This window comes from Medicago sativa, chromosome 2 (genome assembly GCF_051527215.1).
Source record: "Medicago sativa cultivar Bolivia chromosome 2, Bolivia_mono, whole genome shotgun sequence".
Taxonomy (NCBI): domain Eukaryota; kingdom Viridiplantae; phylum Streptophyta; class Magnoliopsida; order Fabales; family Fabaceae; genus Medicago; species Medicago sativa.
The window spans coordinates 75,196,688-75,211,803 of record NC_140750.1 but is presented as its reverse complement, the minus strand read 5'-3'; the positions used below and the strand labels follow the sequence as shown (position 1 = coordinate 75,211,803).

The following is a 15,116-nucleotide window of genomic DNA, read 5'->3' as shown; positions in this document are numbered from 1 at the left end:
TATAAAGGAATTAACGTATAAAGGAATTAAATGGCATAATCAGTTTTAAGTGTAAGTATTTCCCTCGTAAAAAAAAGTATAAAGTATTTTCGTTCTATTTGAATTATTAAAAATTATCACAAATACATGAAAATGTTATTATATTTACTGTGATGGAGAATCATAAACAATATGCTAATGATCATGATCATGAATCATAGACTTCTTCCTCACTGTAACTGATAAAAGTGAACCTCTTGTTTCATTTCATTCATTGCATAATCAAAATGAACACATAATGTGAGCCTCTAGATTCAATAACTCTTAAAATTGAAGCATCTATCATACATTTCATTTGTATTTTCCTTTAAATAAGACTCAAATTATAATAGAAATTTTATGAGAAGAGAATACTATAAACACTCTCTCATCTTCTCTATCATTCTCTTGTTCTTTTGGTTTATTTTCTAACACTTTCCATTTTTAACAAATGAAAAATTATTAGTTTTCACATCATGCACCCATCAACCCTTGTGCATATGAATCATTAAGATTCTCAAAAAAATTAGGAATTTATTGTCCAGCATGTAATGCAGGTACTATAAAAGACTCATGTTGCGCATTAAGGATGTTTTGCATTGCATCCTCACTCACTCCAAAAGCAGCAGCCAGTTCAGGTCCCATCATGCTCTTCATAAGTGACGTGGCACCGACCAAAAACTGTGGCTTATTCTTCTGAGCTGAAGTTGTGAACCCAAAGAAATCAAGTGGTTCATTGCTTGATGCTATTTGGCAAAATGCAAAGTATCTTGGTACAAAGAAAACATCTCCTTGTTTAATATGTGTGTCCATTGCATTGGTTCCATTTGGAAACACTATTTGAATTCTACCAGAACCTCTTATCACTATTCCATACTCTGTTGCCCTTGGATTTACATGGGGTGTCATCATGGATCCCTGCCGTATAGATTTAATACAAAAGAATTAATTATATGTGTTATGCAATAAATAAATATAATTGACATATTACTTAGTTCATATTAAGTGTATTTTATTGATTAATTTTGAGAAGCAAGGTTTTAAATATTAGTCACGGTAACAGCTGCATCACAGTCTTATATTGTGAAGGACATCAACATCAATTGCTTTACGACAACATCAAAAACAATTATGTTGCTATCCAACTCATTGTCAAGGACATATATTTGAAAGAATATTGCGAATTGGATTTGAATTGTGTGCAATGTGACTAATGCAGCTAGATGTGTGCCACATCTAGACCGTCTGATCTTGATTGAACGTTTAAGATCTGGCTGACCGGTTACAATAACAGGATTATGACTACACACAACCTAGATCATTACAGATAAACATAAAAATTATAGGCGAGCGTACCGGTTTGAGATTGACGTGGTAAATTCCAATGCCGGAACTTTTAAGTGGTGAATAATTAGAACCGTCTAGAGAAACACTCCAACCATAACTGTTCTTGAAATCTGGTTTTCTGTCATAGAGGTTGCAAGAGCGAGGGGATTTATGTGCAACCTTGTCCTTTATCATATTTTTTATTTCATCTCCAACTACAGATTCCAAAAGCTTCCTCCAAAACCAACTTGTGTTTTGCTTTACTTCTTCTTCTTCTTCTTGATCTTGCATCATTTTCTTCATGTGGTTTAGTTTGTCATCCTCTTTTAGTTGAAGGAATTTAGTCCATATGCTTGAAGCGCTTGCATGTGAATGGCCCACGTGTACAATTGGACCCTCATGTTTCCTTGTGAAGAATTTCTTCAACTCTGATCCTGATACCTGTGATGAGTAAATTATTTAACACATTAGGAAGTTTGCTAGTTATGAAACACTAAGAGAGACATAAACATCGAACACGGCACTGACACATAGTGAAATTGTTTGTTAGTTGCCTTACATTAAATGCAGATTCAAGGATTCGAGGCTCGAATCCGGAAAGTACTGACACTGGAGCTCCTCCTCCAATATAGAAAGACTACAACATATAAACAAGCCATATTAATTTATTAGAAAAATTAATCGTGTTATATATAAAGGTATTGATTGATTATACAAATGCATATATATACCTGGAAAATACCAATTCTCAAACTCTCGGATGGGTCGATGCTACCTATAATGTGAAGTTTTTGAGCCTCCCCAGTATTCAACAAATAAAATGCAGAACCAGCTGGAATTTGATACACATCTCCCTTCTTCAAATCCCTCTCTGCCAATTCATCCTTATATAAGAATCCCACCTTTGCGTCTCCTGAAATCCATTTTCAAGTTAACTCATAAATTCTCAAAATACATTCATAGCTGAGAATTACATCTTTCACAAGCGATCTTAAGTTTCTATTTTTCACTTTATCGTAAATTTTAAATATCTAGCCATGTTACTCCTAAGTTATTTAGTCATGCAAATCATACATTGGAAAATCTAAATGGGTTAATGATATGATACCTGTAAGGACAAATACGACGAGAGTGGAATCAAGATATTGAGGAACAAAAAGTGAGCTTGGTTCCATAGTAATAAAACCAACGTGTAAGCGTCTTTCTGATATTCTACCACCATGACTCTCCAACACTTTCATCTCTCCTGCATCAGTCTTCACCACACGCTTAGAGTTTTGCAACAAGAACAATTTTTTGTTTGGCGTTGAAGGTCCAATTTCTCTATCTTCTGCCTCCCACATTCCCATTGTCATGGACACACCATGACAAAGAATAAGAAACATGATCAAAAGGGGCGCTTTGTTTCCCATGATTTTTGACTATTTTGTATTGGTAACAATTTGAAGGTAGCTTGAGTGATAAGGAAGAACAAGGATAGTTTATTTATAATAAAAAGATAGTGAGAACATGTTTTTTTTAGGAGACACATGTCAGACATGTAGAATTTTAGGATCTTGTTGACCATATATGTTGTGCACTGTTGGTGAGAAACATTCGATCAAGGACAGACAAAGTCTTATGATTGAAAACTTTTACTATTTCAGCATTGGATGTTTTGTGCTTTATATGACTTCCATTCCATTGCAGCATTTTCCTTCTTGCTTTAAAAATGAATTGGTAACCTTAGTACTAAATGAGAGAATTTTTACGGTACATTTGGAAATTTGACGTGTACCGATATTTTTTTTCTTTTAGAAGCCAAAATGAAATGAAATGAAATTAAACAACTATCATCTTATCACAAGATGTGCATATAATAGTAACAAACAAAAGTCATACAAAAGTACCAGAAATCTAAACCGGTTAAACAAAAATAATTGAAGTGCTAAGTGGGCATCTCAAGATAATTATCCATCAGACATGCAAATCAAAAGTTAAATTATAAAAATTAGGTTTAAGCCAACAAAAGACTAACATTTTCACCTTATCAAGTATATGAATCAAAAGCCCTTTATCACGAAAAACACAAGCATTTTTCTCCATCCAAATACTTCAAACATGAGCAAGTCAATTAAGACTTGCATGTATCTCTTTAGAGCATAACACCGAGCCACCAAACTGGGTAGCATGATCAGAAGCATAATTAGAGAGAATGTTCTAAATACTAAACCAATTTAAAACTAGATCCCAAATTTCACCGACATTTTCAACAGAGCTCTCTTGTTTCACGTGATTTCCTTAAGAGTAGGGCACCTCCATCAGGATCTAGTTGTCAATCTCAAACATCTCTTTAGTTTTCTTGCAAAAATATATTATACAGCAACAAACAACACTCATCCAACTTCTCCTCCTTCCACGCATGGAGTCTCATACGCCACCTTCACCCTTTGACGCCTACCATAAATCACACATCTTCTCAACTAACACAAAATGACTATTAGCTAATTCAAACAACCTCCTAAATTTTAAACATAAAGGTCCTCATTTCAGTCAATGGTCTAATCAAAATAAATTATTAGGTTCTTCGCCCACCGCTCTTACTAAGTTATCATTAAACAAGGTAACAACTTCTACCTCGACACATCTGACACCCATAATATCTTTCTACCACACTGACACACACGGCCACCCTTCAAACTATATTGAGCCGGCAACATCGGCGAAGATAGAGAAATTTTTACAAGGGGGCCAATTAATACAATAATTTGTTTATGCAAAAAAAAAAACTTATATATTAAATTTAAAGGTTAAATATGTTTAATCTCTATAAAGTTAGGTTTTGAGAAGTCAAATATATTCATAATTTAATATTTGCTAAATAGACTAACAATTTCTTTTTCAACGTATCTTTAAAAAAAATTCTTTTTCAACGTAGACAAATAAACTATTTTTATTAAACTATCGTCTATTATGTTTGATATTAATCATTTTAATTGCTAAAAATGTTTTCTCTATAGTTGTTGTAGAGACCGAAATGTCAAAATAAGACAAATACGTTTAATAATCAAGTAATAATTTTTTAACCTTTTGATTTGTTCTAATTTTTACAAATGAATTTGTTTGAGGTAGCTAAAAAATTAATATTGGGGTAGCTAACCATATTAATATACATAATGATTCAATAGAAATTAAAAATTTGGGGTAGCCAATGCTACCCCATCCTTTCAGAGGGATTCGCCACTGGCCGGCAACACCTTAAACACCAACCCCCTAATCTACGTTCCTCGAAAAGAAAAGAAAAACCCTAATCTACATGCATATCCAACATCATTTACCTAATAAAGAAAGGTTAAACTCCCTAACCTTAGGAACTCCATTTGATCTTCAAATTAATAGTTAAATGAGTTTTTGTGTTGAAAAAAAAAATCTATTTTCTATTTTTTTTAAAATTATAATAACTAGTAAATATTGTTTACCGAAAGTGCGGTGAGATAAAATTTATTTTATCTTTTTAATTTTAATTACTCATAATATTACTATAAAATGTTTATCAACAATGAAATCACTTTTTTTCTTATGAATTAATCATTCCTAAAATGCGAAAGTTGACAAATCATTATCTGATTCATAAAAATTAATCGTTAATCTATTGATTTAGAAAACATATATATATCAAAACATTTCAATTTAGAAAACATATATATATCAAAACATTTCAATTAGCAAATATATCGTACAAGACGTTTTATTTTAATATTCTTAATTTGACTAACAAATCGTATGTCATTAAATAACATCTTACAGCACTACCAAAAAAAAAATAACATCTTACATACCTTCATTATTGGAGCCTGCGTTTTTTTAGCAAAGCATACATAATTTTAATATTTCTTTTTTTAACAAAAATAAGCAGGAAAATTCACCCTATACACCAAAAATTATACTCATTCACCTCATCATACTTTTCGGAATAGAAAATAGTGAATAAGTTTTCCGAAATTTATTGATGTACCAGAAAGGTTAAAGAATATGTTTTCCGGAATTGTAGTCACAGTTAAAATAGTTTTTATTCTCACATTTCTTTCAAAGCTCGTCGCTACTTCATTTTCTCTGTCAAATTCAATAGATACCCATTTTCACTGAAACTCCTCAAAATCATACACATACACTACAAGATCCTTAAAACTTTTGATAACTAGAATGTGAACCATAATTTGTTTATCAATCACTTGATTTCATATCATCGGTGGAGAATGAGGCAACAAATTGAAATTTGATTTGGTCCGTTGTATTTCATTCAGTGCATAATTAAACATTCACTACGTCCACAAGTTCTATTCAACCGATAAAAATGTCGAAATTATAAGGTAGAATGTTGTGATTGAGGTTCAAAATCCGTAGGGATGGCAATGGGTCTCCTTTGAGCAGGGTACAATAGTGTTCATCCTCATACTCGCGTTTATAAAAAATCCCCGTACTCAAGCCCCATACCCTCGTGGGCAACAAGTTTGGTGTCCGTGATCTCTGTACTCTATGGGCATCTAAGCACTCGTAATCGCGCTCATTACCTGCACTTTAACAATAAAAAGACAATAAATAACAAAAAAGTATCACAACTTAATTAAAATATGATCTAAAATCTTTTAAATCAACTTATAAAATATTGCAAATCATAGTATTTAGCAAAATAAAAAGGAACTAAAAAAAAACAAGTGCATATTACAATAAATATCAACGACTAGAGATTAATTAACTAATTTTAGTGTTACATTTATACTATATATAAAGAAAATAGCCCATTTCTCTCTCTAGGAAAATCTTCTAACTTCTCTCTATAGTTCATCTCTGTCGTATCTCTCCGCCACCAAATCCAACATGCGTGGTTCCGATGTAGTTCCGACGGTTGGTGGTGCGAAGAGGCCCCTCCTCCGCGCCACTTCCTCTCCTCTCTCCACTTGCGGTCTCTCACTCCATTCAATTTACTCTGCCATCGTCGTGGTGTTATGAGTCGCTGGTTTTGGGTTGTGTTTGGATGGGTTGATTCAGGTGCATGCTTTCTAGTGTTGGCCGGTGCTTCCAGGTGGTGGCTGGTTGATCCATGGATTGTGGGGTTGCTGAAACTTTGGGGTATCGTGTGTGATGACAGTCAATTATTCGCTATTTTTAGTGTCATTTTCATCACATTTTGGAGTTCACAAGCAAGATTATGCAGCAAGAAAAGCAAGAAAAATAGAAGATTTCGAAGAAACAGTTGTGTTGATGTTTTTATTGAGTCTGTAGCAATTTTAGACAATCTGGGGGTGTGAAAAGCAGAAATTCTGGAAGTGCTGGAAATTGACAATCGTGGCGCGATTTTGAGTGGCGTGGCGCGATTTTGCAGAATCGTGGCGCGATTTTATAAGGCGTGGCGCTATTTTGGACGCAGAAAATTACAACATCTCTGTTTGAGTGAAATCGCGGCGCGCCAATATATAGGCGCGGCGCGATTTTGATGGGTCAGGCCCAAAACTTCTATAAATACTGCACTCAAACTGAAGAACAGGGGTTACGATTTTGGAAAGCAAAAGTGCGATCTTGAGACATCGGAGACGGCTAGAAGGGCGATTTCTTCAACCTTTTACCAATTCATGTATGTTTTATTTTAATCATTGATTATGCTATTTGTAAACTCGATTATGAGTAGCTAAATCTCTTAGAGATTAGATCCGAGATGAATCTTTGTAACCCTAATTGACACATGTTGCTGTGAAACTCTATTTTGTTTATGAATTCAATTCTAGTTTATTCAATTCAATTGTTCTTAATGCTTTTTATATCTTGATCACATATAACTTGATTTTGTGAGAACGAATGACCACTGACCATGGCTTTTGACTTAGACCTAATTGAATTGTTCTAATAAACAGGGTTAGTCTAGGAATAGATAATCGTTTGTTAGTGATAATAGGTTAACGTTCGGTAAAACCTTCAAGAATTATTAGACCACCCAAGGGATTAGGGGCTTTAGTTTGAGAAGAGGGTTCTAATTCAAGGGATTGATTAGAACTATTTTGTTAATCATCGTAAATTAGAAGAAGATTCATAACAAATAGGTGCGGTATACCAATTAGGGGAACTTAGAGGATTCAAAGGATCTGATCTCATCTCTCTCCATATTTTCTTAATCAAATCTATTTTCTTTTATTTGATTTCATAAAATCAAACCAAATCTACTGCCTAGTGGCAAAACAAAATAAACTTTTATACATCCTATTTTTATAACGCGATTGAATTAAAGAAGTTAAAAATAGTCCTCGTGGGATCGATATTTTTACTACTTCGATAGTATTTGGTACACTTGCCAATCGTCTATCAGTGTGCGCTTCTTTTTTGGATAACAGTGGTCCTCACCGTTCAAGGCCTTGATTTTCTGTCTTTCAAATCTGCTGAGATCTGCAGATTTCTTGGCTTCTGATTCGCCGCCGTCACACCGGTGGACTTGGGGTCGTTTTGGTATTTGTGTATGCACCGTTGTTTTTATCGTGTTGTATGTTGTTACTTTGTGTTTTTGTTGTTAGTTCAAAGATTGGGTGGTATCGGACGTGGCCTTTTTGCGATGGTTCGATTTCTTAAACCTGAAAGGGTATGTTCTATTAACCCGAAAGGGCTGTTATTACTAACGTGTGATGGATTCATCCCTCGATCTGGGTTCAAACACGTCTGTTTGATTACTAATGTGTTGGATTCATCCCTCGATCTGAGTTCTTACGTGTCTGTATGATGCTCGAAAGAGCTTTTATGCTTGCTGCTTTGTTCAGGGACTTGTTGGCACTTGGATTTTGTCACAGCGTTGGCGGTCAATTCATTCGCCATTTCAAAACCCTAATTGTTCTTAGCGAAGATATTACTCTTCATCTTTTTTGCAACTTGGTTTCGTGCCCGTACGCGGGTTCGCTGGGTTGCGCCTGTGATGAGTGAAGTTTTGTTTTGACAGATTAGGGTTGGTCCACCTTGTCTGATTTATAATGTTGTATCCCCGAAAGGGTTGTACCTGGGTCATGTATAATGTCCCCCAGTCTTGTATCTCTTTCTTTTTATTTAACATAATTTTTCTTCTGCTTAAAAAAAAAATTAGCCCCTCTTAACTCTTTTGGGTTGGCCTTTTCTCTTTCCCAAACTACCCTCAACATTAAATATAAATAGCACATATAACAAAAAGATAATAGTAAATACAAATATTCAATAAAAAATGTAACAAATTCAATCTTTATTGACCACGATATATCAATTTTTTTCCTTATCCTTTATTCTTTTAAAAAATAATTGATGGAAGTGAATGCAAAATTAAAAAATATATATATAACAAACACAATATGAATAATTGATGGAAGTAAATTCAAAATTTAAAAAAATATAAAAAAACACAATATGAATATATATCTAGTTTTTTTTCCATTTTGCTTTAAAAAATGAAACAAACTAGATTGAATATATATATATATATATATATATATATATATATTCATTATCCCAATTATACTCTAAAATATTTTTTTCTATAATAATCATTGTTCTTGATGTCATTAAAAATATAAGAATTAAGATGAATTTTTTTTTATTATATTGTTGGTGTCATTGAAATAGATAAACAAGGTTTGTTTGGTTTGTTATAATTTGAAAGCAACAATTATATATATTTATACTTTTAATCAAAATCAAAATTGCATAGAAAAACACCATTCAAAATTTTCAAACTTTAGACAAATAAAAAGAGCTGAAAGATTGGCACTTGAGTTCCCGTGTTTTCGCTAGTAAAATTATAATTATAGTATATATATAATGTGCAGGAATGGGGGACTAGGCAATAGATTGTCCGTACCCGCGTCTATAACCGGTCAAATTTGCGGGTAATTACACGATCCCAGACTCAAACCCAATAATGCAGGTATTTATCCGTCCATCGTTGGTATTTTTTGCGGGTACTCATTGGGCTCGGGTCCAATCGTCATCCTAATCCGGCTCCTCTACTTATAAACAAGGACAAAAAAAGTTCTAAAAAAAGTCTTATATTTAGGGATGGGGTAGTATAAGCAGTTACTCAATTATTAATATTGGATTGGTTCAAGTGGTAAAAGACTTTGACCGTTAAGCAAATAGTCATAAATTTAAGGGTTAATAGTGATTTATCCCCCTGTAATATAGGTCGGTCCTTGTAAAAAAAAATTGTTTCAAAATACCTCTTAGGTCATCTGACTGTACAAAATCGATGATATGGCAGGGAGTAAACCAAAATTTGCTCATATTACAGGGGGTAAAGTTTTCTCAAATTACAGGGGGCGAAATTTACCATGAGGTCCAAAACCAAAAGAAAAATTACAAGGACGAAAAAAAAATTACATGATGGAAAACCAAAAATGACCTATATTACAGGGGGTTAAACCCTAAATTTAATTTCCGACTCTTGTGTATGAAGAAGATTTAGTTTGAAGAAGAGAATCATTCATACAAGTAATATGATAACCCAAAAAAAAAAAAAAATACTCAGTAAGCTGCTCCTCGGAAAGAAAAAAAAACTAATGAATAAATATAATATAGGTGATTTGACCATATGTACATATCCATATGAAGATTTTTTTTATAAACATTCATTTTATAAAAAATAATTTTGCTAATGGTATATTTGGATCAAGGATTTTGGGAAAGACGACTTACTTTTCTCTTTTAAGTTATGGACACACTAAAATATTAAATTTAGCTAAGTGTGATATAGAAGTATTATATAATAATTTATCATATTTTTCATTATTTATATTTTAAATATAAAAAATATTTTAAAGTACAGACTTAGCACTATAAAGTCATCCCTTTCAAAACTCTCCCAAACAAACCCTAAAATAATTTTGGTTTAAATGATTTTTATTTATTTACTTAAATCAAAATTGAAAAATAAATAAATATGAATTAGGCAGAAATTTATATGAATATGAAGAAAAAATTCATGTTTGGGCAAAGCCTCAACAAGGTTGTATCAAATGCAATGTCGACGTGGCCATCTTCAATGGTGATTTAGTTTCTAAATGTAAAACTTTGTTGCTTCGTAATTCCGACTATGCAGTGTTGTTTGTTATTATGAGGCAAGCTAATAAAGTAGCTCGCAACATTGCTAGAGCTGCTTTATCTTACCCTAACCCCCATGTTTTTCTTGATGTACCGACTACTTTGTACTCACTTATTTTGAATGAAATGCAGTACAATTGCCTTTGCTAAAAAAATGAGGGGAACACTTGAAAATTTTCATAGATACGATAATTTTACTTTATAATATTGAATTATGCAATTATATAATAGTCATTTCTTTGTCTCATCAAATAACTGAAGAGGTTTTTTGGTATCCTCAAAGGTATACTCGATCAAATGCACCACCAATGGTGGTGTTGTTAATCACAACCATGGTCCAACTGTTTATAACTCAAAAGAATTCATGCATAAATTCCAATGTGTAGGGAATAATGGAAATTATCATGCTTCTGAATTGAAAAACAGGAATTATGCGACAATCATTCACCTCCGCCTCGCGTCTTGTTCAGCCCTCACTAGAAGCTCGATCACATCTCATTTCCTTGTCCTCACCAAATGTAGGAACGACAACCTCATCCAAATCATTTTGTTCTCTTTGAAACGGTTAGAATGTGTTTACTCCCTCAACTTTGTTTGTTATTGATGAATGATTGCAATCGTGTTTTGGTTGAAATTTATAACAAAATAGTAAGAGTTATAATGTTGATTTTTGAGCTGAGAATGTCAATTGATGGTTAATTTTATGGCTTTTTATTGTGATGGAGAATATCATAAACAATATGCTAATGATCATGATCATGAATCATAGACAACATGGATGTAGCTGATAAAATTGAGCCTTGTGCTTCGTTTCATTAATTGCATAATCAAAATGAACACATAATATGAGCCTCTAGATTCAACAACTCTTAAAAGTTGAAGCATCTATCATTCAGTTCATATATATTTTCCTATAAATAAGACTCACATTGTAATAGAAATTCTCTATCTCTATTCTCTTGCTCCTTTTTTAGCAAATGCAAAATTATTAGTTTTCACATCAAGCACCCATCAACCCTCGTGCATATGAATCATTATTCATTAAGATTTCTTTGTGGTTCAAAGAAATTTGGAATTTTATTGTCCAGCTTGTAATGCAGGTACTATAACAGCCTCATGTTGTGTATTAAGGATGTTTTGCATTGCATCCTCACTCACTCCAAAAGCAGCAGCAAGTTCAGGTCCCATCAAGCTCTTCATAAGTGACGTGGCACCGACCAAAAACTGTGGCTTATTCTTCTGAGCTGAAGTTGTGAACCCAAAGAAATCAAGTGGTTCATTGCTTGATGCTATTTGGCAAAATGCAAAGTATCTTGGTACAAAGAAAACATCTCCTTGTTTAATATGTGTGTCCATTGCATTGGTTCCATTTGGAAACACTATTTGAATTCTACCAGAACCTCTTATCACTATTCCATACTCTGTTGCCCTTGGATTTACATGGGGTGTCATCATGGATCCCTGCCATATAAATTGAATGCAAAAGAATTAATTATATGTGTTATGCAATAAATAAATATAGTTGACATGTTATATAGTTTATATTAAGTATATTTTATTGATTAATTGTGAGAAGCAAGGTTTTATTGTGAAGAATCCAATCCAATGTTGTCGTGATCAAATGTTGTCGATGCAGCCTCAATTGCAGTAGTGTTGTGGTTAAGAGAACATAAAAAACAATTATGTTGTTATCCAACTTGTTGTCATGGACATTTTTCAATAGACTATTGCGAATAGGATTTGAGTTGTGTGCAATCTAACCTGACGCAGTCATCTGTCAGCCACATCTAGACCGTCTGATCGAGATTGAACGGTTAAGATGTGGCTGACTGGTTACAATAACGATATTATGAATGAATGCACACAACCTATATCCTTGCAAGTAAAAATTTAACAATAGTAGGATTGCGTACCGGTTTGAGATTGACGTGATAAATGCCAATGCCAGAACTTTTGAGTGGAGAATAATCAGAACCGTCTAGAGCAACACTCCAACCATAACTATTTTTGAAATCTGGTTTTCTATCATAGAGGTTGCAAGAGTGAGGGGATTTGTGGGTAACTATGTCACAGTTCTTATTTTTTATCTCATTGCCAAATACAGATTTCAATAACTTCCTCCAAGACCACCTTGTTTTTTGCATTACTTCATCTTCTTCTTGTTCTTGTTCTTGGTCTTGATCTTGCATCATTTTCTTCATGTGGTGTAGTTTGTCATCCTCTTTTAGTTGAAGGAATTTTGTCCATATGTTTGAAGCACTTGGATGTGAACGGCCCACGTGTACAATTGGACCCTCATTTTTCCCTGTGAAGAATTTCATCAACTCTGATCTTGATACCTATGAAGAGTTAATTATTTAACACATTAGTAAGTTTGCTAGCAATGAAACACTGACAGAGACAAGGACATCGAACACAATGCCGACACATAGTGAAGTTGTTTGTTAGTTTCCTTACATTAAATGCAGATTCAAGGATTCGAGGCTCGAATCCAGAAAGTACTGACACCGGAGCTCCTCCTCCAATATAGAAAGACTACAACATATAAACAAGCCATATTAATTTATTAGAAAGATTAATCATATTATATATAAAGGTATTGCTAGATTATACAAATGCATATATATACCTGGAAAATACCAATTCTCAAACTCTCGGATGGGTCGATGCTACAAATAATGTTAAGCTTTTGAGCCTCCTTAGTATTCAACAAATAGAATGCAGAACCAGCTGGAATTTGATACACATCTCCCTTCTTTAAATCCCTCTCTGCCAATTCATCCTCATTTACAAATCCCACCTTTGCTTCTCCTGAAATCCATTATCAAGTTAACTCCTAAATTTTCAAAATACATTTATAGCTGGGAATTACATCTTTCACTAGTGATGTTAAGTTCCTATATTTCACTTTATCGTAAATTTTAAATATCTAGCCATGTTACTCCTAAGTTATTTAGTCATGCAGATCGTACATCGGAAAATCTAAATGGATTAATGATATGATACCTGTAAGGACAAATATGATGAGAGTGGAATCAAGATATTGAGGAACAAAAAGTGAGCTTGGTTCCATTGTAATAAAACCAATGTGCAAGCGTCTTTCCAATATTCTACCACCACGACTCTCCAACACTCTCATCTCTCCTGCATCAGTCTTCACCACGCGCTTTGAGTTTTGCAACAAGAACAATTTTTTGTCTTGCGTTGAAGGTCCATTTGATCTATCTTCTTCTTCCACCCACATTGCCATTGTCATGGACACACCATGACAAAGAATAAGAAGCATGATCAAAAGAGGCGATTTGTATCCCATGATTTTTGACTATTTTGTATTGCTTACAATTTGAAGCTAGCTTGAGTGATAAGGAAGAACAAGGAGAGTCTATTTATAATAAAAAGATAGTGAGAACATGGTTTTTTTTAGGAGACACATGTCAGACATGTAGAATTTTAGGGATCTTGCTGACCATATATTTTGTGCTTTGTTGATGAGAAACATTCGATCAAGGACAGACAAATTCTTATGATTGGAAACTTTTACTATTTCAGCATTGGATGTCTTGTGCTTTGTATGACTTCTATTCCATTGCAGCATTTTCCTTCTTATGGGGTTTTTCTAATTTAAAAATGAATTGAAAAATGAGGTAACCTTAGTACTAAATGACAAAAAATTACGATACATTCGTCAATTTAATGTGTACCAATTTTTTTTAAGAAGCTAAAATGAAATTAAATTACACAATTATCATCTTATCACAAGATCTGCATATAATAGTAACTAACAAAAGTCATACAAAAGTACAACAAAGCTAAACCCGTTAAACAAATATAATTGAAGTGCTAAGTAGGCATCTCAAGATAAATTATAAAACTTAGGTTTAAGCCACCAAAAGACTAACATTTTCACCTTATCAAGTATATGAATCAGAAGCCCTTTATTACAAAAAAAACACGAGCATTTCTCTCCGTCCAAATAATTCAAACACGAGCAAATCAATTAAGATGAAGACTTGCATGTATCTCTTTAGAGCACAACACCGAGCCACCAAACTGGGTAGCATGATCAGTAGCATAATTCGAGAGAAGGCTATAAATACTAAACCAATTTAAAACTAGATCCCAAATTTCACCAAACCAATAACAATAAGAAAACAAACGATCAACATATTCATCTACCCCATAACCTCCACTGCATAGACGAGAATCATCATGTAAGATTCCATGACATAACAAGTTATCCTTAGTTGGAATTCTATTGTAAAAAAATCGTCATGCAAACACCGACATTTTCAACAGAGCTCTCTTGTTTCCCGTGATTTCTGTAAGAGTAGAGGGGCACCTCCAACAGGATCTATAGTTGCCAATCACAAAAACCTTGTTTGTTTTCCTGCAAAAATCTATCATACAATACTAATATACATAATATACAAAATTAATATTGGGGTAGCTAACCATATTAATATACATAATGATTCAATAGAAATTAAAAATTTGGGGTAGCCAATGCTACCCCATCCTTTCAAAGGGATTCGCCACTGGCCGGCAACACCTTAAACAGCAACCCCCTAATCTACGTTCCTCGAAAAGAAAAGAAAAACCCTAATCTACATGCATATCCAACATCATTTACCTAATAAAGAAAGGTTAAACTCCCTAACCTTACTAACTCCATTTGATCTTCAAATTAATAGCTA

General features: G+C 33.4%; 2 protein-coding genes across 2 annotated transcripts; both read right to left on the bottom strand.

Annotated features, from left to right (window-relative positions):
- Positions 1-215: 215 nt before the first annotated feature.
- On the bottom strand, positions 216-3,047 carry LOC146950733 (vicilin-like seed storage protein At2g28490). Its single transcript, XM_085746701.1, has 5 exons — positions 2,453-3,047; positions 2,076-2,257; positions 1,904-1,981; positions 1,375-1,785; positions 216-936 (listed from the first exon to the last, which is right to left on the bottom strand). The coding sequence occupies exons 1-5, from the start codon at positions 2,754-2,756 to the stop codon at positions 553-555; spliced, it is 1,359 nt and encodes a 452-aa protein (XP_085602827.1). The 5' UTR covers positions 2,757-3,047; the 3' UTR covers positions 216-552.
- An 8,156-nt stretch (positions 3,048-11,203) lies between these two features.
- On the bottom strand, positions 11,204-13,782 carry LOC146950732 (vicilin-like seed storage protein At2g28490). The gene is made up of 5 exons (XM_085746700.1): positions 13,429-13,782; positions 13,052-13,233; positions 12,880-12,957; positions 12,336-12,761; positions 11,204-11,883 (listed from the first exon to the last, which is right to left on the bottom strand). Exons 1-5 carry the CDS (start codon positions 13,733-13,735, stop codon positions 11,500-11,502), a joined length of 1,377 nt encoding a protein of 458 aa, XP_085602826.1. The 5' UTR covers positions 13,736-13,782; the 3' UTR covers positions 11,204-11,499.
- Between the last annotated feature and the right edge of the window lie 1,334 nt (positions 13,783-15,116).

Excerpts from the sequence above, each read along its gene's own strand:
- LOC146950732 (XM_085746700.1), bottom strand. The coding sequence starts at position 13,735 with ATGGGATACAAATCGCCTCTTTTGATCATGCTTCTTATTCTTTGTCAT. Across the intron at positions 12,958-13,051 it reads TGAGAATTGGTATTTTCCAG|TCTTTCTATATTGGAGGAGG; the intron begins GTATATATATGC and ends TATATGTTGTAG. Across the intron at positions 12,762-12,879 it reads TCCTTGAATCTGCATTTAAT|GTATCAAGATCAGAGTTGAT; the intron begins GTAAGGAAACTA and ends AACTCTTCATAG.
- LOC146950733 (XM_085746701.1), bottom strand. The coding sequence starts at position 2,756 with ATGGGAAACAAAGCGCCCCTTTTGATCATGTTTCTTATTCTTTGTCAT. Across the intron at positions 2,258-2,452 it reads CGTCGTATTTGTCCTTACAG|GAGACGCAAAGGTGGGATTC; the intron begins GTATCATATCAT and ends AATGGATTTCAG. Across the intron at positions 1,786-1,903 it reads TCCTTGAATCTGCATTTAAT|GTATCAGGATCAGAGTTGAA; the intron begins GTAAGGCAACTA and ends TACTCATCACAG.